At 41.2% G+C, this 23,887-nt stretch overlaps 1 protein-coding gene across 1 annotated transcript; it reads left to right on the top strand.

The window, feature by feature from the left end:
• Positions 1-5,163: 5,163 nt before the first annotated feature.
• On the top strand, positions 5,164-18,338 carry tmem200a (transmembrane protein 200A). The gene is made up of 2 exons (XM_082147022.1): positions 5,164-5,750; positions 16,372-18,338. The coding sequence occupies exon 2, from the start codon at positions 16,390-16,392 to the stop codon at positions 17,881-17,883; it is 1,494 nt and encodes a 497-aa protein (XP_082003148.1). The 5' UTR covers positions 5,164-5,750; positions 16,372-16,389; the 3' UTR covers positions 17,884-18,338.
• Positions 18,339-23,887: the final 5,549 nt, after the last annotated feature.

The following is a 23,887-nucleotide window of genomic DNA, read 5'->3' on the forward strand; positions in this document are numbered from 1 at the left end:
TCTATTTTCCCTTTAAAGGGGTGGTTGAAAATGATTTCACTTTTCTAACTTTAGTTAGTGTGTAATGTTGCTGTTTGAGCATAAACAACATCTGCAAAGTTACGACGCTCAAAGTTCAACGCAAAGGGAGATATTTGCTTTTAAAGAAATTGCTTTTTAAGGACTACAACAAACGGCTGGTAGAGACTACACCACATTCCTCCTGGGTTAGTGACATCACAAACCCTAGCATTTACATAAACCCGCCCCCAGAACACGATTTATAGATTATCAAGCCAGAATATGCTAATCAATGACTAGAAGATAACTACACATAAGCTACATAAATTCACCAACTAACCATTCAGAAATGTGCTGTTGCTTCTACATGTTGTCACTTCTTCTTGAGTCTCTCCATCATTGACTCCGGTTTGAACATAAAAGGCTAAACGTTTTTGAAATTTGCAGTGCATGTGTGTGTGAGGTAAAAGGACACAAGCTCTTGAAGCTCCGCCCCTTGCGCCAGGAGCAGCAGCTCATTTGCATTTAAAGGGACAGACACAAAACGGTGCGTTTTTGCTCACCCTCAAAAAGTGACAACTTTAACATGCTATATAAAAATATCTGTGGGGTATTTTGTGCTGAAACTTCACACACACACTCTGGGGACATCAGAGACTTATTTTACATCTTGTGAAAAGGGCATTATACCACCCCTTTAAATTCTGACCAATCGCCCAGTCCCCGCTAAAGAGAAACACCCCCACAACATAACATGCTTCACAGTAGGTATGGTGTGTTTTGGGTGGTGTGCTTTTCAGGAAAGGCTACTAAATAATGACTAATTACAACATTAACGTGTCTGCGATGTGAGCAATTGTCTTCTTTTACTCTCAACATGGTCATCAAATGCATCGCTTACACAAACACTTAACTCAGTTGTTACCTATAGTCACTATGCTGGAGCTACTAGTGATCTCCATTATTTTAAAGTGAAAAACATATTTTCCACTTTAAAATAATGGTCCAGATCACTAGTAGTCCTTGAAGAGTGACTAGGTACCACTTGAGTATGATGCATTTTATGACTACTATTTTAATATCAATTTTATATTACTTACTGATTAGTTAAGCTTGTTTCTATAGTTAAGAGTAGCTGAAGTGTTAATGTAGTACTACTCCTTAGTCCTGCGTTACTTATTAATGACGGACCATTATTCTAAAGTGTTACCGCTTGTGAGATACAGTAGTTGACACGTACATCTGTGTCCTTCAAAGTCCTTTAAAGTTGCCTTTGGCCTCTTGATAGCTTCTCTTATCAATGTCCTCCTGGCTCGGTCATCCAGTTTGGACGAACGGCCTGATCTATCTAGGCAATGTGTTGGTGGTGCCATACGCTTTCCACTTCCTAATGATGCTCTCAACAGTACTCAGAGATAAAGCCTTCGAAGTGTTTCTGTAGCCTTCTCCTAACTTCTGCCTTTCTTCAGCTTTATCCCAGTGGCCTTTTGAAAACACTTTCCCAACCATGGTGAATTCCTTGCAGTTCCATCTTCAAGAAACAGCTGGTTTTATTCTGAAGTAATCAAAACCACTACAATTGATGTCAGGTGGGGTCATTAGCCTGGTGTTTGATCTGGAAGTTGATTGGTTGCACCTGAGCAAGTTTATAATGGTATTAGGGTAGTCTACACGACAACGATATGCTTAAAATGGAGACTTTTTCCCTTTGAGTTTCCCGCGTACAGACGACACCATTGTCAAAACGATCCCCATTCACACGGATCCGCGAAAACGACTGAAAACGACTGTTTTCTGCTGCCAGGCCATTAGATGGCGATGAAACACTACAGACTGAACACGTTCCCATGTGTATGATGTCATTGTCTTCAGAGATTCGCGTTTTTGTTGTTTACGCGGAGACCGTTTTCAAAAGATTGCGTTTTCAGGCTCCCAAACCGCATAAAAAGTTTTACGTTTTTACCATTGAAAAGGGTTTCGTGTAAACAGCCCCTAAGGGACTTAGACTATACCATACTTTACCAAACTAGGTATTTCACTAATTAATTTGTAATAATCCTACAGAATGTTTTAAAATGCTATTTTTACTTTGATTATGAGGGTAATAATGTGTACGAACAACTCAGAAAAGTTGGACATAATTAATTTTATTTTCCAGGGTGTAATGTGACAAAAGGTAAAGATTTTCACAGGATATGATGACTTTCCATAGGCCCTGTACACTCGAGTGCGGTGTGATCCTGACCTTTATCTCCACAGTGAAATCTCATACAGCCAGACAGGGATTCATTCCCATAAACGGCTGGCGAGATACGCCACAATTTAACAAGCAGATTACAAACAACAAAACATAAATCTTTAAAAGCTGTTAATGAAGTAGAGACATATTTGATCACCACAAAAGGGTGTAAAATAAAGACATTTTAAGAGAAAATAGCACGTCGTCTCGTCATTAAAGCCCTTGTTAGAGAGTGAGAGACAGAAAGAGCGAGGAGAGAGATTGTATATTCGTGTGTGTGTGTGTGTGTGTGAGAGAGAGAGAAAAAGCCTTGTGAACTCAGCTATGCGCAGCATAAACACAGGAAACCACACAGATGCCGACATCTGTAGGCTTTTAGATAAAGGATTTTAGTATGTTAACTCTTTAACCGCCATGTGCAGGAGAAAACACTTCCCAAGGAAAGAACAGATTGTGTAAATGTTACTGAAAATAAAGAAATAGTAATGAATCTAAATATAAGTCAGTAATTGAATTTCTCAAAGATTAAAAGAAAGAAGTGAATGTGTGAGTGTTCCTGCAGCAGGACTCCTCTGACCTCTTATGAAGTCCTCTGACCTCCTCTGACCTCTTAAACTGGGATAGTTCATCCAAAAATGAAAATTATCCCATGATTTACTCACCCTCAAGCAATCCTAGGTGTATATGACATTCTTCTTTCAGACGAACACAATTGGAGTTATATCCAAAAATGTCCTGGCTCTTCTAAGCTTTATTATGGGAGTGAATGGAGGACAAGATTTTGAAGCCCAAAAAAGTGCATCCATCCATCATAAAAGTAATCCATACGACTCCAGGGGTTTAATAAAGGCCTTCTGAAGCGAAGCATTGCGTTTGTTTAAGAAAAATATCCCTATTTATAACTTTATAAACTATAATAACTAGCTTTGTGTTCGTCTGAAAGAAGAAAGTCCTAGGATGGCTTGAGGGTGAGTAAATCATGGGATAATTAAATTTTTTGGGTGAACTATCCCTTTAACATTTAATTTGAACTATCCCTTTTTGTCTCACATAGTAGAAAATAAAAAAAAATAAATGTAAGATATTTCAGTTTATATTTCTTCTTTCTCTCTGTTTTGGCCTTCTGTGTGCACTGAGATGCCTTTATTGTCCTGGAAAAACTGAGCTTTTTCAAAACACTCTCCCAAATGGATAAAATTTTAAATGCAGTTTTCGTGTTGAAGTGTGGACTGTGAAAACGAGGTATTTGAAAACGATTAGACATTGTTTAGTCATGTGACGCATATTGAACCCATAATATCTATGTTTATACCCAGTATTGCACCTGTTGGTACAGTATGTGCTATTCACTTTCACATTGTTGCTAAAGATATGTTCCCTTTCAGTCGAATCGGGTTTCGCTTAGAAAGCCTATCACCTTCGAGTTCTTACAAAACGAGCCAATGGCAAGGACATGCCATGGATGGGTCTGCGGAATTTGCATACGCAGCTCCGCCCCACCGCGTGGGTATAAAAGTAAACCCCATTCGTCAGTCACTGACGCAACATCTCTGTTCCCTCCTCAGGGAACGAAGGTTACATACGTAACCGAGACGTTACTTTGCATACTCTTCATATCTCAGTCCTGCAAAGATGACAGGAAATTTACTCACATTTGCTGTCCTGCAGAGCAGTTGCATTTTAAACCAGTATAGCCTAATGGTGACTGAGTGCGACCTGGACGCATCAGTGAATGGTGAGATTTTCTGCTAAATAAAATGATCCTGCCAGAAGTATAGAATGGGAACTTTATTAACTTGTATTATGTTTCGTATGTATCATCTCAGAGAGCTTTTATGAGGGTTTACGCATGTGCAGTGAGGTCAATTTAGAGTTTATGGATGAGCAACTTTTGGAAAACGCTTGAAACTCAAGTGTGGACGGAGAGCGTTTTCAAATGAAAAGGCCGTTTTCAAATGTATCCGTTTTAATGTAGACATAGCCATAGGCTAATAGGAAAATTATTTAAAAAGTGCATGTGCAACATTAGTACAACATTACAGTGATCATGAAAAGGAAGTTGCGCTGGTCTCCTATTGTGCCATATATCAGAGTGAAACGCTTCTGGAACAAGAACTAATGTAGGGCGGGGCTTAATTTAATCCGTGGGGAATTGATTGGATGGTTAAATGGTTGTGTTTTGCTATTGGTGGACCTCATGTGATTGACAGGTTGCCCCGCCCTCGTCATCAGAGAAGAATAGAGATGTTGCAAGAGGGAGGGGAAGTTATTCTGATTCAGGATTATTATGAGACACATGACTTTAAAACAATAATGATGTGCACAGATAAATCATTTAGAATCCTGTGATATTTCGTTTTAAAAAAAAAATTCATTGTCTATTTTGATTTCATTGTGCATGGGGTAATTTGCAGTAAATTAAACATGAGTTGTTGGACCCAAATAGTGGCGTGTAATTGATTCGGCTCATGTCATCAAAATCTCACTCCAGCTCAAAGTTAGAAACCCTGTCACTGTCTGCACAGTCTCTCAGCCTCAGACGTCACGCCCACACTCGTGCACTGAACGTGTTGAAAGTCTGGCTGCGCGAGAATACTGTCGGTATTTCAAATGCACAAAGTGCATCTTCTTTAATAAGAGATGCACACATTGAGAGATTGTAATGCCAGCAGCTGTGGTTGTTTAAACACCCTTCACGTGTATCCTAGGCTACAGAAATATTTACATCCAAGAAATGATCGTGTCGGTGTTGGTTTGGTGTAACATACTGTGTTTGTTAGTTGTTGTTTTTTTCAATCCCACGCAAATTATTAAAATTCGCACTCTCTCTCTCTTTCTCTCTCTCCCTCTGTCAGTGTGCGTCATCTGGAATGGCGTCACGTGGGAGTACAAAAGCCAACGCTCGCGCTCTGCCCCTTACAAACGATTCGCTCCTCGAGACCGCGCCTCTGAGGAGATACTTCACAAAGAACACTAGCGTTTATTATTTACTAAAATAATGCAACCAAAAATGAGTGACTTTTATCGACACGAACTCGTCTGTTTGATAGGAGTACTCAAACATCTGAGTGAAATCACGGATATCACGCTCGCCTTTGAACTGTTTATTGTGGATTTATAGACGAGGAAAGACGTTCGACTGGGGAGCTGAAAGAAAAAAGGAAAGAGAGAAAGATTGACGAACTTATTTCGTTTTTAGATATTCTCATTCAGACCACATTTCTTTGCTTAAGAATCGTGAAGTTTGTCTCGAGCGCGTATCCAGCTGCTGGCGCGCGCTGGGCTGAGATGGAGAGGACGCGCGCGCTCAGATGGAAGTTTTCTCTCCAAACATCCAAACAGAGAGAATCCGATGGACTGAATAATGAAACTACAAAAAAACAGCTTTTAAAGCAAAGTATTAGTTAAATTATCCTCTACGGTGGAGTGGAAATATGATGATGATGATGATCGTGAGATCTACTTGTGCGTAATGGACACATAACATCAGGAGGAGGATCTCAGCATACAGGTGTGTGTTATTGGTCAGTAAACATAAGTGTCAGGGTTTATTACTGAATCGTAAATCAGTACAAATATATGGATCTGGTGGTCGTTTTGGGGTCGTTATTTATGGATGTTTTATGGATGGAATGTTCGTCATTACGCTTAGACTTCAAATGTATTTCTTCACGTCTCACAAGTATTTTTCTGTATTAACATTTGAGTGGTTCTGTTTATGTGCATGATGCGATAAAGGAAATGTTCAGCAGGTTTGTTAAAGGTTAGTATCTATCCATCAGACAGATGAGCAGATAAACACAAGACCAATATTGGAGAGCATATGATCATTGGGCTGGAGAGGACTTTATTACTTCTGCCACCCCCACACACACACTCTCTCTCTCTCTCTCTCTCTCTCACACACACACACACACACACACACACACACACACACACACACTCTCTCTCTCTCTCTCTCTCTCTCTCTCTCTCTCTCTCTCTCTCTCTCTCTCACACACACACACCCATTTATCTGTTTATGAACAACAGATGATCGTGGGTAGTCATATATTCATACATAAATCTAGGCACCATCAAGACAATCTCTCAATATATTATTGATTCTAACTCACAACAAAATAATAAAAGAAAAATATACACTTACAGTATAATTATTATACATTACAAATATACATGTATGAATACATTTAGCTTACATATTACAGTTTTGTTTTTGTTTTTTTACACACTAAAAGTGGTACTTGAGGCTCACTCAGTGAAACCATTCACTAATGTATCTAATCGTCAGACCAAGTCTGCAAAACTACAAGCACGTTATCTGCTTTACACAAATTGGCAAAATGCTTAACACAGTTCTCTACATTAGACAGATCATTCAAAACCAACAGCTCTTGTGTTTCATTTAGAAAACACTACCAATTCCACAATCATTTCCCGATTGCCTACACCCAATGATCTTGTGTGAAAACACTTACATAAATTGATCACTTTGGAGGTTTTCACATATTGTTCATTTTGAAAAGAACCAAACCCACTTCACTTAAAGTTAACCAGAAAGGGAACTAGCCGCATGTGACCTCAGTCCTTTTGGTGTTCACATATAGTGTACTCAGAAGAGAACCTGGTTGTTTTTGTGGTTCATCATCAGCATTGAAGTGATCTCAGACCCTTTCTTGTTCACACCAGAACCTCAAAAGAACTCCGATCCCACAGATGCTTTCTGTGCATTTTGCATGGCACCGAATATTGGGGGGTTTTTTCACAAAGAAAGAGAGACAAAAGATAAAGGTCTAACACTTTTCAGGTACAGAAATACTACGGAAACTGAATAAACTAATCAAATGTAAAATAACACTGGATAGGGCGATATGGCAATAAAAAAATCAAATATCTGTATCTTTTGGTTGAATGGCGTTATACGGTATATATATCTCTGTATTTTCTACGTTTTTTCTACTTAAAAAAATATCTGTATTTATTTTAAATATATATATTTCACAATCTGCCCAATGTTGTGCTACAAACAATGTTCATATTGAAGGCTATGAAAACCAATATGGTGAATGTAACCATATAGGTTCTGGTGTGCATTATGTGCAAAAAAAAGGGTTACAATCACATTATATTCTAACACATGTATTCAAATCTAAAAACCAAAAATAATGACTTTATTTTTTAAATTCACTAAACTAAAAATTTAAAATAAATACAAACAGACTAATTAACCTACATTTTATTACCCCATTACAAAAGTAACTTTAGAGTTACCGCCGCTTTCATAAAAATACACTTACTTTCTACATATGGCACATTTATTGTCCAACAAAAAATATTTTAGCAATATGTATATTTTAGTCAGAATTATTGCGCTCCATCTGGCACGCATGCGCATGGCGGCGCTCATTCACGGAAATCTGTGAGGTTTAGCGGAGATTCAAAGCAGCTTTACAATAGTAACAAATTCTCCTGAAAACCAGCTCTAACAAGTCAATAGTGTCATTATACAGCTCAAGTCAGTTCAGTGTTGATTCAGTTCAGTTCCATTACTGTGTAAAATTCATCAATTTTGCATACATACTGTATACAGTGTATTTGTGCTCATACATGTACGTTTGACAAACTCCTGTACACTCCACTGCACACGAACAAGCAAAAACAATTTTTTTCTTGCAAGAGATGTGTGAGGTTTTGCATGTTGTGTTCAAGTTTTGTGGTTGTGTGTGTAGTTTCTAGAAATGGGGCCATAGTTTAAGAAATTGTGTATAAGCAATGTAAAAAAAAACAAAAAACTGTAAAGGTGCTATATGTAGAATTCAGAAACGTCTAGGTTACTAATGTAACTCCCATTCCCACGTTAATCGACAGTGACTGACAAATTGGGATGTCGCCTGAGAACCCAATCACCTTGAAGTGGTAACAGTATGAGCCAATGCACGTTGGCTAGTGAGATTTGCATCGCAAACCGCATCCCCGCTTCCGGGTGTATAAGGGCTTGCGTGCAATACTCACATCAGGCTTTCGTTTCGGAGCCGAGACGGTGTCCTGGCTGTCAGCGAAGGCACAGGAGTTGTGGCGACGGGTATTAATGTCATTAGTAACCTAGACGTTCCCTATCAGTCTGTCACGTTCGATGTTAATCGTCAGTGACTGACGAATTGGGATCCCTATGGAAGTCGCCACAACCACTAGCTCCTTCTAGCGCTCTGAGTTTGCCGGCTGGAGCAGAGAAGGGAACTGCTTAATCACAAAGATTGTCAGTCACTGAGTTCCTTTCACCCTTTACAGACCCTTTACAGTGAGACTGTTGGATAACACTGGGAAAGCTTGCCTATTTCAGTTTTGGAAAGAGATGCTGCAGGGGCAAGATCGTGCCCAAGCCTTTTCCTTCTGCTGTCCTCCATAGCAGACAAAGAGCTGTTGCAAAATCCTGAAACTTTGTGTGTGGTCCACGTACAGCACAGGGCGCGAACGGGACACAGGTAACGAACGGGGCAGCGCTTGCTAGTTCACCACCTGGTCCCTGAAAGGATTGGTGGGAACTTTGGGCACGTATCCAATGAAATTTGCGTATAGTTTAAATTCACGAAATTCACGTATCCAATGAATTTCAGGCTATTAATAGAAGTGAGTGCAGCCAGGAGTGCTATCTTAAGGGACAGGAGTTTAATCTCCACTGACTGCAAAGGCTCAGTGGGTGCTCTCTGTAAGTGCATCAGGACCACGGAGAGGTCCCAAGAGGGAATGAGGGATGGCAGAGGGGGATTCAACCTTCCGTTTCTCAGGAACCTGACTACCAAGTCGTGTTTCCCTACAGACTTGCCTCGTAGAGGGAGCTCTCGCTGACGTGATAGTGTCTACTACCGCTGGGGGTAGGTCACTTAAACCCTCCGCGTTCCATCCAGAGACCCCACTTGGAGGTTCTAGAGATCTGGACGTGGGTGCCAGATGGTGCCTCATCCCTGAGAAAGCGAGAGGAGCATAAGTTCTGGGAACCAGGTCCGTGTAGGCCAGTAAGACGCAACTATCAAGACCTGCTCCTTGTCCTCCTTGACCTTGCACAGGGTTTGTGCAAGTAGGCTCAGGGGGGAAACACATATTTCCGTAGGCCCGGGGGCCAGCTGTGTGCCAGTGCATCTGTGCTGGGGGTCCCCCGAGTGAGTCCAAAGTGGTCCCATATCAGCTGGACTGTCCGGGGGTGGAGTCGTCACTCGTCGCTGGACGTATGCTGTCGTGAGAGCTCGTTGGGATGCACGATTGAGGTCGTCTGGGATGTGAAATGCATAAAGCAACCTGAGTCACTTCTGACTCCAAGGCGCAAGAGGCAAGACGCTGCGTTACCCACGGTCAACCCACACTTCTTGTAACCCAGAGATTGAGGAATTTGCTCCTTTACTGAGATTTTGGGTACCACTGGCTGTGAGACCAGCGGTGGAACAGAAACAAAGGATTCTCCGCCTGGCCCTCCACCGGCTGAATTTGATTTGATTTATTTAATTATATAAAAAATGCCTTACACATGAAACAAAAAGGCATCAAATACAGTCGAGGATAAAAACACAATAAAGTCCAGGACTTATTTCCATTGTGGTCCTCAACACATAACATCAGGACAAGACACTTACAGATTGTGTAATAATCAATTACATAACATTAAAAAAAAATCTTAAATAAATAAAATAAAAACGGTAACTGGTCCCTGGTTCTATTCCGCTACCCTCTCTAGTTACCAGTCCTTGATCCTCTTTTTAAAAGAGTTCATGCTGGAAATGACTTTAATTTGCCGGTCTAACTTGTTCCCCTATATAGAAAAAAGGTTTATTTCCCTAACACTGTCTTAAATGTATAAGGACAGAGGTCTGATATGCTGCCACGAGTGTAAATATTATTATATTATTATATATCTAGGCTAGAGAAACGTCTTTTTCAGGCTCTTTGGTCTAAATTTCTACGCTTTCCTTTTTTTTAAACAGTTTTTAGCATGAAATGAAAATTGACGCTATTTACTTTCTTAATCCACCATTTTCCTCACTTCTCCGGCAGCATTACGGCGAGAGGCTTCCTTTTGGATTACGATTAGTTTTTGTAATCATTGAGACATTGTTACTTACGATAGCGAGCAGTGGAAGCTAGCGGGTGTCATTACAGCCACAGAAAGCTCAGGGCCATTGTGAAGTGTCTCAGCACTGTGGCGAGATCGGTATGCTTAGACATGGCCCTGAGATGGCCCTTACGAAACTACTCTAATGTCACATTACTACAACAAGGCCAAACCAAGAACTCACTGGCGATTAGTATGCTGAATGCAATTTTGTTTTTCAGTGCAATCATTTTGCACAGCTCTGTCTTATTTTCATCTCTTTCTTGTGGTATGGCTTGACAAGAAGCCTGCTTTTATAGTATTTTGGTGGAAAACTGCTTTTCATTATATAACTGGTGAAATGCTATAGCTTTATATTCATGAACATTTTATACATTTTAAAATAAACTGAATTTGGTGCACTTTAAAAGCGATCCAAAATCAGAGTGCCTGCAAAGTGTTTACTGAGAACTGAGTCACTCAAAACACATTATTGTGAGGTTTATTGTCAGTTTACAACACACAGCACAGCTTCATTGGGTGAAAACCGTTTCATGTTGGGTTTGAATGTGATAGACCAATGTAAATGCTAAATTAAACTGGTTTGATTAGGGTTTGATTAAACTCTGCAGGACGGTAGATCACCAGGAGACCCTATGTTTCAAAATATTGATTTCTGACCATGATTAAGATGCATTTTGACAAATGCACAACTATGACAGCTTTGTAATATTTCACCTGACCAGCAGAGGAATTTATGGAGTTCATTCATCTTTATACTCTTTTAAACTGTAAAGTGTCATATTTTTCTTTCATATTTGCATGCTGGAAAAACACATGCTGCTCCTGTGTACGGTATGCATTTTTGAAGCTGTGCTGTGTGTTGTAAAGGGAAGACGTGGCTCATAATAAAGTGTTTTGAGTGACACTTTAAACTTTGCAGGTGCTTTAAAAATGCACCAAATGTTATTTTAAAATGAATAATATAGGTTTGTTGAAAAAAAACCTTTTGTTAAAGCACTTTTGTTAACAGCTAGATTAGTGGTTTTCAACAGACAGTACAACACAGTGCTGTTTGGATTATATCTTTTCGATGCAACCTCTTGTGGAGGGTTGATTTACAAACCGGGTGTTCGCTGACCTACTGTTCGCTGACCTACTGCAATAGCCAGGATTTCCACTGTCTTGAAAAAAATGGATATATGACGAAGTCTAATTTTCAAAATCTGATTTCTAGAACTGGAAAAGTCATGTAAATTAAAGGAACCGTATGTAAGATTGTGGCCAAAACTGGTACTGCAATAACTTTCAAATGACTGTAGAGCGGTGTATCCCCTCCCCCCTGACTCGAGGTTGCCAGATAGGCTGCCATTTTGACACGTTTGTAGCTGCAGCTGTGGTAACTAGAGTAGAGCTGGCAACCCGGATGCCGAAACACTACTGACTTTGTGATTGGTAGATAGGTGGAGGGTGGAGCTTCAGGCCAAAACACAACATGACAACATCAACATCAGTTGAGGGCTGCAACTTCACTTTTAAATGACAGTATCCTGGCCGGACTACTGTTGTCAGTGATATAAGTATTTGAAATGAACATGATTCATTTCAATGAACATGGAAGCTAGCCTCCGTTTTGTTTGACAATACTTTGAACGTCAACAAGAAGTGACGTCACCCAACATCACTTAGAGCAGCTTTAAAGAGATATGGAGGAGATTAGGAGGAGAAACGGTTCGACAGACTCAGCATTAGAAACAGTGATGAGTAAAGGAGATAACACTGGTGCCATGCACCAACATAACTTACACATTTTTCAAACTACACATCCTCAGCATGATTATGACCACTGTTTTGCTTTATTAACACTTTCATTTTAAATCTAAAAGGGGGATCTATTAGACTGTGGCTGTCATAAGCTGTCAAATGCGGCTTTACCAAGCTCATCGGCTCTGGTCGAGCTGTGATATAAACGAAATGCTATTGTTATTATCTTCTTATAATGAGGTTAAGGGTCGGTTTAGGGTCAGGGGTCGGGTTAGGCACTTAGTTGTGATGGGTAAGGTTAGGGTAAGCGGCTAGAGATTGCATTATGTCAATGAATGTCCTCATAAAGATAGATGTACAAGAATGTGTGTGTGCGTGTGCGTGTTTGTGTGTGTGTGTGTGTGTGTGTGTGTGTGTGTGTGTGTGTGTGTGTGTGTGTAAATCTGTGGAGAGCAGGATTTCAGCAAAAACTGTTGTTTGGGTGCAACATCTCCTACCAAAATCGAGTTTCAGATCAACTGGTGGGATGTTGCCTGTCATTAGCACTTCGTGAAATGCTCCTAAACCAGCTTTCTTGTATCACAGTTCCTCTCTAGCTTTACTGAACACCAACGCCTAAAATAAAATATCGATGAAGAGATAACAAGTGATTGTGAATGTCTTTTGGATCACATGTTTGATGATTAGATGTTTGAAGCTGCTGATAAACTCACAGGCTATTAGAAATGGCTCATTGAGAGTTAAGCATTCTTTAGAGGAAAGTACCCGTTTCCAGACTGTAGCCGACAACAGAAGACTGTTGGCTATATGATCACATAATGTGTGCTTTTGTTCTAATATTTGTTTATATAATCTCCACCTCTTCTATCCCCGAGCTTCCAACTCTGTTGACATTTTATTTTCACAGCTTTGTTGCCTTTAAGCAGAATAACTTTGTGTATGTATTGCACCCCTCGCATTGTGTCGTACACCAACAATCATCGACTTCACAAGCGCCATATACTCTTGAATTATAACTACAACTCCATACTAGGACCAGCTGATTACACCACCTGTTTAGTGCTGATTAAAATGAATTTGCATATAATTAGATGTGAAGCTAATAAAGATTCGATGAGATTAAAATACAGTGAAAATGTAATGCGAACAACGGAGATTAAAATCCCAATGGAAGTAGTCAAATACAATGTTTTATCTTTGTCTTGTCTCCTCACTAAAGATTTTATAGTGGACTGACCATTTGATTTTTTTGTAAATTCATCAAGTCATTAATTTATTAGAAGAGGTTGGAAGACATCCCTCTCTTCTCAACCTTCCACCCTTTTCTCTCTCTGCCCCCAGCCACGAATATTTTATGAGTTAAAGAGTCAACATCAGAAGAGAAAAACACTACCAATATCTCTTCCTAAACTCAGAATGAGTGGGTGTGCTCAGAGGGATCACCTTATTTGGTGATCGTATTTGCTCTGTGTGTTTTGACATTAAGCCATCACTTTAGTCATCAATTGCTCTGACTGATTGATAAAAAATGAACACTAGACAAAAGCTTACCTCTTATGCCAGTAAACGCTTTTGGCTGTTTCATTTGCTGAAATATGAAAGATAGAGACATGCAGCCAAAAAAGAATGTAATTACTTTTTCAGCAATACAAATATAAATATGTAACAGCATTTTTTACAATCTACAGGCGCAGGTGGCTATTGGCACTGCATGAAATAAGATCCCTTTGTGCTACAGATGTTAATGCTGAATTAAAGAAAGCTACTTGTAGATACAAAACTTTGAAAACCAACCAAAGGTAAATCAGAAATATGACAATGTTCTTACAGGGAAGGCCAAAACATTCCTAATGTCTGCTGGTTTTTGTTAATGCCCATCCACACCAAGAAAGATAACTATAACTATACCCATAAATAACCCATAGATAGCCATAGATAACCCATAGATACCCATAAATAACCCATAGATAGCCGTAGATAACCCATAAAAGATTTACGTTATTTAAAAAATCACCTCGTTTTATACAAATTTTGCACAACGTGGGCACCATTTTAGGTGCGCAGTGCATTCTGTGTCGATGACATCAAATGGTTGCACTTTGTGAGCTACTGGCGCTACCTATTGCTATTTTTACCGCAACACAACTCGGAATATAAAATACTGATACAATGCCACATTGTACGGCTATTGGTTGTAATTTTAATCTTAGTCAGTCGTCTCTCTAAGTCCAGTAGCCAAGCCTCCACCCTGGCTCCTCCCACCTTAATCTCCACCCTGGCTCCTCCCACCTTAATCTCCACCCTGGCTCCTCCCACCTTAATCTCAACCCTGGCTCCTTCCACCTTAATCTCAACCCTGGCTCCTCCCACCTTAATCTCCACCCTGGCTCCTCCCACCTTAATCTCCGCCCTGGCTCCTCCCACCTTAATCTCCACCCTGTCTCCTCCCACCTTAATCTCCGTCCTGGCTCCTCCCACCTTAATCTCCACCCTGGCTCCTCCCACCTTAATCTCAACTATGGCTCCTCCCACCTTAATCTCCACCCTGGCCACTCCCACCTTAATCTCCACCCTGGCCCTTCCCACCTTAATCTCCACCCTGGCTCCTCCCACCTTAATCTCCACCCTGGCTCCTCCCACCTTAATCTCTGCCCTGGCTCCTCCCACCTTAATCTCCACCCTGGCTCCTCCCACCTTAATCTCCACCCTGGCTCCTCCCACCTTAATCTCCACCCTGGCTCCTCCCACCTTAATTTCAACCATGGCTCCTCCCACCTTAATCTCAACCATGGCTCCTCCCACCTTAATCTCCACCCTGGCTACTCCCACCTTAATCTCCACCATGGCTCCTCCCACCTTAATCTGTCAGGGTTATGTTCAGTTTTCCTGTGTTTTGTACGTTTCCTTTGTTCTAGTTTTCCCGGCAGTGTTAATTACCGTGTTTGTTGCCTTGCTTACTAATTCAGTTACACCTGAGGTTCATTTCATTGATTGTTTTTGTTGTGTGTCTAAACCCTGTGTTTCTTTCAGTTCTCGTTGTATTATACCCCGGTTGTTCTGTTCTTGTGCCCTGAGGTTTAGGTTTTTTAGTTCTTTGTTAAATAAAAACTTTATACTGCTGTACTTAGACCCTTTCCTCACCTTATATTTCAACTGGACTGTGACAATTGAAGCATCTGTACATATTGTTAGGTTTTATTTATTTATTGTGATTTAATTTAAGCATTTATATGTTTTAATATTTATTTCTATGCATTTATAAATGCTGTGATTTAAAGTGTCTTAATGACTCTGAAATAAAATGTTTAATAAAAGACAATACAGAGCACCGCTTGAGTAACCACTAACACTTGTCTCTCTCTCATTAAGTTTTTCACTTCTTACAGTCCTCCCAGGACCTGTAACATTTTTTTTTTTAACAAAAACTAAACTTGTAGCCTGCAGAGAGGAGAGCAATGAGCCTCATGGATGTGCATAAAACACTTTCACCATTCAAATGACAGATACATTTACAATGGGAAACTTCTGTCTGAAAACTGTAATTCACCACCTTTCTTAGCAATTATTAGGTCTCTCTCTGACCTAATAATTTAGTCTACAGTATACTTGTGAAATTACACCTTGTTTTTGGTTTCATGATAAACATCCTAGTTCACAGTTCATATAGGGATACTAAACATTTCAGTTTACTTGCTCTTTCCTAGCACTAAGATTGAGATTAGCCATGATAGAAAATTGATACACAATATCTCTTAGATTTGACAAAATAATTTTTTGTCTAGTTTTTTTTGGTCAGCAGACTTGGTCACCCATTGGCTGTCAAAATCACATTGCCAGACTTGTAAATATGCAGTCATTCTTGACTAATGCTTCAGTTTTTTATTTATAGAATCAAACTTTCAGAGAATGATTTTATCATTGATTTCAAACATTTGCATTTACAATGGTGGAGGGATCAAGACATGGAGAGATCTTCTTAAACAAAGCTCCATTATGCTATGTTACATTGTAATATTGATTCATTGTTCTCTTTTTCTTGTGTATCTCATAATTATGCAGCTATCATGACTTTGTTTTGCTTGCTCTGTGTATAAAGCAAGACAAGGGTAGCATTTAAAAAACAATTGAAAAGATTCACAATAGCCCCAACAGTGCTTAAACCAGCATTCAGCAAACAAATTCCCTAACACCTAGAGATGGACTGAGACAGATATCCAAGATAAGACGTTTGAATCAAGTGGGAAGCCTTGAGCTTTACTTAAACACTTGTTTATTTCTTTATTTGCAGGCTTGCATTGTCACAGCAATGATTGCCACGGGTGGAGTGATCACGGGGCTCGCAGCATTGAAAAGACAAGACTCCACCCGCTCTCAATATCATCTGCCAATCCAGAGCCCAGGCCCTGCTCCTGAGAAGAAATGCACCAAGCGTAAACCTAGAGCTGATGTGGTGGTAGTGAGAGGGAAGATCAGACTGTATTCTGCCTCAGGATTCTTCCTGGTTTTGGGAGTGCTGATCCTCATGGCAGGCATTGCAATGGCTGTTCTTGGATACTGGCCTCATAAGGACCCCCAGAAGGCACCAGAAAGCAAGTTGTCCAGGAACGATACGCAGGTTGGCCAAGAGCAGGTGGGCTCCATTGCGCAATTCTTGGAGAAGCACCTGCATTCCGAGAAGATGAAGATGTTGGGTCCTTTCACTATGGGAATTGGGATTTTTATCTTCATCTGTGCTAATGCTATCTTACATGAGAACAGGGATCGTGAGACAAAGATCATCCACATGAAGGACATGTACTCGACCGTCATAGACATTCACAGCCTGCGGATTAAGGAGCAGAAGTGGACGAATGGGGCCTACATGGGTCCCTACACAGACACAGAGATCCGTTCCTTCGGTCTGGATGGCCAGTTTGCCTCACGGCTCGCAGCAAACACTCTAATGTCCTTCTCCGGTCTGGATGGTGACGTCCGGTTCTCCCACAGGACCAGCTCGGCTGAGGATGACGAAGGTCTAATGAGTGAGGCCCGAGGTGGCTTTGGCCTGTTATCGCCTACTTACAAGGACCGTTCTGAATGTATCTTTGGGTTCCATGATGAGGGTGGTCGTCGGTGGGAGGACAAGCGTGGCGCTCTTAAGAAATGTCAAACACGCTCCATCGTTTCCTCTTCCATCAGCGCCTTCACACTGCCCGTCATTAAACTCAACAACTGTGTCATTGATGAACCTGACATCGATAGCATCACGGAGGACTTCGAGCAGAACAGGGTCCACTCCAGACCTCCGTCATTGGAGTCGTTAACAGTACCTGTTCCCTATGTCGCCAAAGCTTTCAAGCCTCCGGGCGCCCTGCTGCTCCGAAGCAACTCAGCCACCGAATCCCCTACCTCCACATCTTCCCATTCCTCACTGTCTCCTGGGTCCACCAGTGGTAGGTTCCTGTCACCTGGAGCTGCGCGTAAAGACTTCGGCTCCAATAGCTCCCTCCACATTTTGTCAGCCCATTCCAAATCTCTGGATTTAGAGAGAGCACCCACAATGCTGACTGTCCAGCCCGAACAGAGGAAACACCCTAGTTGGCCCAGATTGGACCGCAGTAATAGTAAAGGATACACTAAACTGGAGGACAAAGAGGACCCTATGGACAGGCTTTTAGTGCCCCCAGTGGCCGTGAAGAAGGACTACACTAAAAAGGAGAAACTTCTTATGATCTCCAGGTCTCACAATAACTTGAGCTTTGAGCATGATGAATTTATGAGCAACTGTCTGAAGAGAGGCACCTCAGAGACCAGATTTTAAAACTGAGCTAGCGTCAAATGTCAATCCATGGCCTTTTGGCCTCCACAGTCCAGCTGCAAAATAGAAAACAGTTATTGAAAATTATTTTTTAAATTTACAGATAAAAATCACAAGGCCCTTGAACAGAAAGCTTAAGCAGTTGTGCTGCTTTTTTTGTTTTGTTCTTCACTGGATTTTCAAAATGATATTTCACCCAGAATTTGAAATACAAAAAGCTAATAATGCAGAAAACAACAGGTTAGTGCAACTTGTTCAAATATGTTTGTATTGTTTTTGTTATCATTCAGACAGGATCTATTGTCTGTTTGAGTACTACAGTATGTGTGTTGTACCAGCACTGCTAGTTATTTTACTTTAAATAATTTATTGTTTAAAACACATACACTGATATTTTTGAAGAGAACTCAATGGATAATTTACCTGTTTCTCAGAATAAACACAACCTTTCCAGATAACGTCGTGTTTTGACTACTTTTATTTTAATGGTTTGGGGGTTTTTGTCCTTTTTGGAGCATGACAGACATCATCACTATGAACTGTGCTTGTATAAAACATCTGTATGAAGATTTTGCTGACTTTCTTTTGCAATCTACTGGGGAAAAAAAATTGCATATAAGTTTGGAACGACATGAAACTAAATAATGAGATTTAAGTCTCATGGTTTAATTTACAATGCAAAAAAAAAAAAATTATTGTAACTATAGTTCCCTTTCGTGGTCACTACGAGTTACGTCGTGACGATGAATGGGGTTTTGCTTAGAAAGCCTCTCACCTTCGAGAATACAAAAATGCAAGACAATGCCATGGGTCTGCGGAATATGAATCGTGTAACTGGCGCGTCCAGGAACGCCATTAGGGCTCAACCAGGTTGATGTGCGGCAGTCTGAGAACTCGTTTTCTCAGCTCCCCCATGTCCCAGGCTGGGCTCTTCGGCGGTGTGGTTGAGGACTGCGCCCAACAGTTTTCGACTGCCCAAAAGCAGACTGAGGCCCTCCGTCCGTGCGGTCTCCTTAGTCTGCTTCCTGCCGAGGCCGCCTCCCTTCAGCTCCTCCCCTCCTGTTCTGCAGCCTTCACCGGCCCCGAGCAGGAGGAGGTCGCAGGAGGGTGGCATCACCCGTCTCCACCCCTTAGCCGGCCAAACGCCAGGCTAAGCAGCACTCCTGAGACAGGCAGCTTGGAGTTAGGGCTCAGTTCTTCTCATGAGCTGGTAGCACGACCACTCCTTCCCCCGGTGGAGAATCTTTTGTTTTCTAAGAACTGATGCCCCTTCCTCCGAGCCCCAAGAGGCCATGGATGGCAGTGTGCGACGCTCTGCCTTGGCTTATGACCATGCCCCCACACCGGGACGCTATGCCTCCCATGTCTGGGCCAGTCATTCTGCCTCGCTGCCCCATCATAGTCGGTGGCAATGCCCCTGTCATGCGTACGGAGATCGCCACCCTACTGGCGAAGGGTGCGATCGAGACTGTCCCTCCAGCCAAAATGAAGTCTGGCTTCTACAGCCCCTATTTCATTGTACCCAAGAAAACCGGTGTGTTACGGCCAATCCTGAACCTGCGCGTCTTGAACGATCCCTTCACAGGCTTCCGTTCAGGATGTTGACAGCGAAACGCATTTTCAGCTTACGAGCGAGCGCGCGCAGTCACTGCTGACTTGCCTGAGACATTTCGAGGGCAAGAGTGCGGTTCCACTGAAGTTATTTCGGAGGCTCCTGGGGCATACGACATCCACAGCTGCAGCAAGCTGCTCGGGTTGCTTCATATGAGACCGATTCAGCTCTGGCTTCCCGATCGAGTCCCGAGGTGGGCATGGCAACTAGGCATGCTCCGAGTACCAGTTACCCCGTGGACGAACCTCAGCTTTTTAGTACTCCTCGCGACAGCCCCTCCCTGGCCAATTCCTCTGAAGAAGGACCTCCTTTTTCAGAGACGGGGAACCCTCTGGCACTCTCGTTCCGATCTATGGAACCTACATGTGTGGCTTCTGGATGGGACGAGGCAGATTTGAGTCCAGGTAACACCTTAATCCAAGTCCAGATAATACTTCCGAATGTCACAATGTGAAATATTAGCATAATGTCGCCCAAAGGCATACGCAAAGAAAGAAGGTGTTCATGTTCCGGAAACACTGTGTATTAAAAAACCCGCTAATTGATTGGCAGATGGCAGCCCAATGACATCACAGGGAGCGCCCGTGAGTATAAAAGGGTTCCTGCCTTAGACATCATTAGCTTACTGTCTGAAGGAGATGCAGAGGCATGCCTGATTTTCCCATTTTCTGGTTGCCTATTCCCATAGCTCTTGCAATGAGGACAGAGAGTAGGCCACCACAGCGTAATGCCACTTTTAGTCTTCACACTCCTCACAGACCCTAGGAAACGTGTTACATACTTTATACATACATACTTTATACTCACAGGAACTCCATGTGATGTCATAGGGCTGCCATCTACCAATCAATTGGCGTGTTTCCACACATGCTTCAGACACCGGTCAGACCTGGGTGCATTCCCATAGCGTCAACGTTATGACGCAGCATTGAGTTCTCTTGAAAGGAAACCGTTATAACTTTGTATCGGAAAGGTAAGACAGAAACAAAATAAAAACGTACCTCTGTGAAACATTCTGCTGAAGTTGTGCTTGCAAAGATGGTTCCAATCAATCTGCTTGATCATCCGGATTTTCATAATCTGACTCGGGCTCGAACTGATACGGTAACACAGACGACATTATTATGAACTGTGTGTTTACAGTTGCTTTAGAAGTCTAGGAAGCGGAAGTTTGAGATTATGGTAAGGGGCATTACATTTCCAACACACACTTTAGGTGTTTGGCCAATCACAGCACACTGGGTCAGCTGGCCAATCAGAGCACTCTGAGCTTTTCGGAAGGAATGGCTTTGTAGAAATTAGAGCATTTCAGTACTGTACAGTATGTGAAAAATAATGTGTTTTTTTTTATTCAAAGCATGTTCAACTATTTTATTACACCATATTAATAAACATTTTTAAATAATCCAAAACTTTTAAAACAGCATAATTTAACTCCTTTTTTCACCCCACAATTTATCAGCATGTATGTTTCTTGGGAATTCAGTCTATGGCACTGCTATTGCTAGCGCCATGCAAGGAAATATAATTTCTATTTTCACTTATTGTGTTATGAAAGAAAAGGAGCAAACAAAATTCTGAATATAGTATTTGATTAAATTGTATGTTACTAAAAACTCATAAAAACTGTGGTTTTAACCTGTACCTTTTTATTTTTTAAGCAGTCCAGCATTCAGTGTTGGTCATCCCGTACATCACTGCACATTTTTCTCCATGACCTTGCTGTGAAAAGACCAGACAGCAGCCCCCAAAATGCATTGAATATTTGAGAAAAAAACAAACAAAAACGTCCTTATTTTATCAGCCCTAAATTCCTTGCATGCTCATGTTTGCTGTGAGTAACAGGCCCACTGTCAATGTTAAAGTGCCTGTGAGAAGAGCGAGCAGCTCTTGTGTTGTCATCTGGGGCAGATCTAGGAGGATCACTGAAAGTACTGCCAAATTCTGCTTCCAGTCAGATAAGATCCATCTGGAGTAATATGACCAGTCAGGGTGTGACTGACAATCCACTCCGTCCTGTTTCCATGGAAATCAAAGGATACTCCACATTACAGCTCATGTTTGGTAATATTCTCCAGGATACAGCCACACATATCCACATTTTGTTATTGCTTGATGTTAGTGCATCAGAATATTACACACTTACTGTGTGGTGTTACAAGTTCACATTCAGTGTTCTGCATGAATATTCAACAAACTCTTTGGAAACAGCTGTGATAACAACAAGGTTATTTTCAAGGATTCTACACTCTAACACCAACTGTACTGATATAGAGAAGTGTTGCTTAATCATGGTCCCGGAGCGACCCAGACACTACACGTGTTGTACGTGTCCCTTATTGGACCGAATTCAAACATCTAATAATGAGCAGGATTAGGGTTATCCAGGATGCGATATTTTTTTTCCCAGGATGGTAGGGGAAGACTCATGAATATTCATTAGGGAAGTCATCCCTGATTGGTCTTAACCCCAGTGACCGGTAGATTTAGGGGCGGGGTTAGGGGTAGGTCATCAGACCCCCAGTGACGGTTAGGTTTAGGGGTGGGGTTAGGGGTAGGTCATCAGACCAATCAGGGATGACTTCCCTAATGAATATTCATGAGTCTTCCCCAACCATCCTGGGGAAAAAAATATCGCAGCATTGGGAAACTCTGCACTAGAGCTCAACTAATGCCCGCCATGCTGAATTACATACGTTATATTTCAAAGTACGATTATTACAAACACTTGGATTTTAACGCTTATTTAGAGTCTTTATTGCGCCGTGTGAAATTTCGGCTAATTTGATATTGTATATCATGTATCATCAAACCATTTACAGCCAAATGTGACAGCAATTAAAATTAATAATGAGCTAATGAAAAAAATATTTAATTAGCATTCCTATAATGTCATCCTTTGACGTTTTCTCTTTTAACTACTATAATTAGAGTTGTCTCTTGGAGAGAAGAACATTTATTTGCCTGCGTGTCTCATTAAGGTCCTGTCTTACCGACACCTGCTGTGACTGGGGTTACAGAATCTCACCATAGCAACACAAGAACCCCTGCCAGTTAGCAAAGTGACGTCAAAGGCCCCTCACAAAGGAAACACCAGCTGCAAAGGACAACTTGGACATCTGGACAGACTCAGGGTTCATCACAGAGGAAACATTCTCATTTCAGACCATTCAATTACTTGCAGCAATCCAGCATTTGTAATTCTATCTATAAACATTTGGTTGAGATATCTATACATATTGTACAAATATTTAGTCTGCATCTATTTGTGATGACTCTCAAAAAAAAAAAAAAATTCTCTAAAAAGTCTAAGCTATGAAAATGGACATAATATATCTCCTGAAAATGGTAAAAAGCTCCCATGTCCCATTTAAAATAATGTTTTTTTGTGACATGGCACACTCTGTAACCTCACTAATTTAGTGGACTGAAATAAGTATGACACAAAAAACAGTATTTCATGACAAAAATCAGTTACTTTAATGCATTTCCACACAGAAAGACATTCCAAGTTAGCACTTCATGCTAACACAACACGTCTGAGATCATACTTTTGTCCTGAATCATAATTAATATTTCAAATGCTGAAAATCCCCAAAACAGGAACAAGATCCAGGAAAGGTCCAAATCCACTGAGAGTATAAATCCCTATCACGCCACCGTTTCAATATTTTATCACTGTGTAAATATTTCAAGCTGAAAGCACTCTTGTCTGAGCAAGTTTCTTATGAATTCTGAGCATATTCTGCATGTACATGCACAAACATACTGTTACGTCCCCTTTGTGTCTAGGGGCAGTAGGGGCGTAGCATTTCAAAAATGTACCAAGTTACCAACGAGAACAAAAGAGCAAGAATGTAAGAGATTTGGTAAACTAATAAACAAACAACAAAACTCTTCCCGGATTTCCTTTCTAACCCAACACGGGAGGAAAAAATGTTTAGCAAAGAAAATGGCACCCACCTCCCCACTGCTTCTGCAATCAATAAGAATGAGGCTACAACACATCAGCTTTGTTGACAGGACAGCAGGACACCAGGACAGTGGCCCATCCCAGCGTTCAGAAGATGGCTGCTCTCCTGCCCTCCTATCCCACTAATTTAGCAGTGTCTTACAACATACAGAATTTAGTGGGTCTCACGGGTGGCACCAAATGAATACAGTGAGTTTTGGTCATGTCACTTAAGGTGAATGTTGAGAGAGTCAGATGATGCTGTGTCTGCGGGGCACTGGGCAAAGGAGTTTCACCTTGACAGTAAAGTACAATTAGGGAAGAATTTTGAATAAAGAAGAATTATATTAATTGGAGGGATTTTGTCATCTGACCAATCACAGGGATGTGATTTTTCTGTATTTATACAGATGTTACGTATTGAAAAGAATGACCCATGTGAA

Source organism: Leuciscus leuciscus (assembly GCF_965113295.1).
Source record: "Leuciscus leuciscus genome assembly, chromosome: 19".
NCBI lineage: Eukaryota > Metazoa > Chordata > Actinopteri > Cypriniformes > Leuciscidae > Leuciscus > Leuciscus leuciscus.

Coding starts and splice junctions, on each gene's coding strand:
- tmem200a (XM_082147022.1), top strand. CDS start 16,390: ATGATTGCCACGGGTGGAGTGATCACGGGGCTCGCAGCATTGAAAAGA.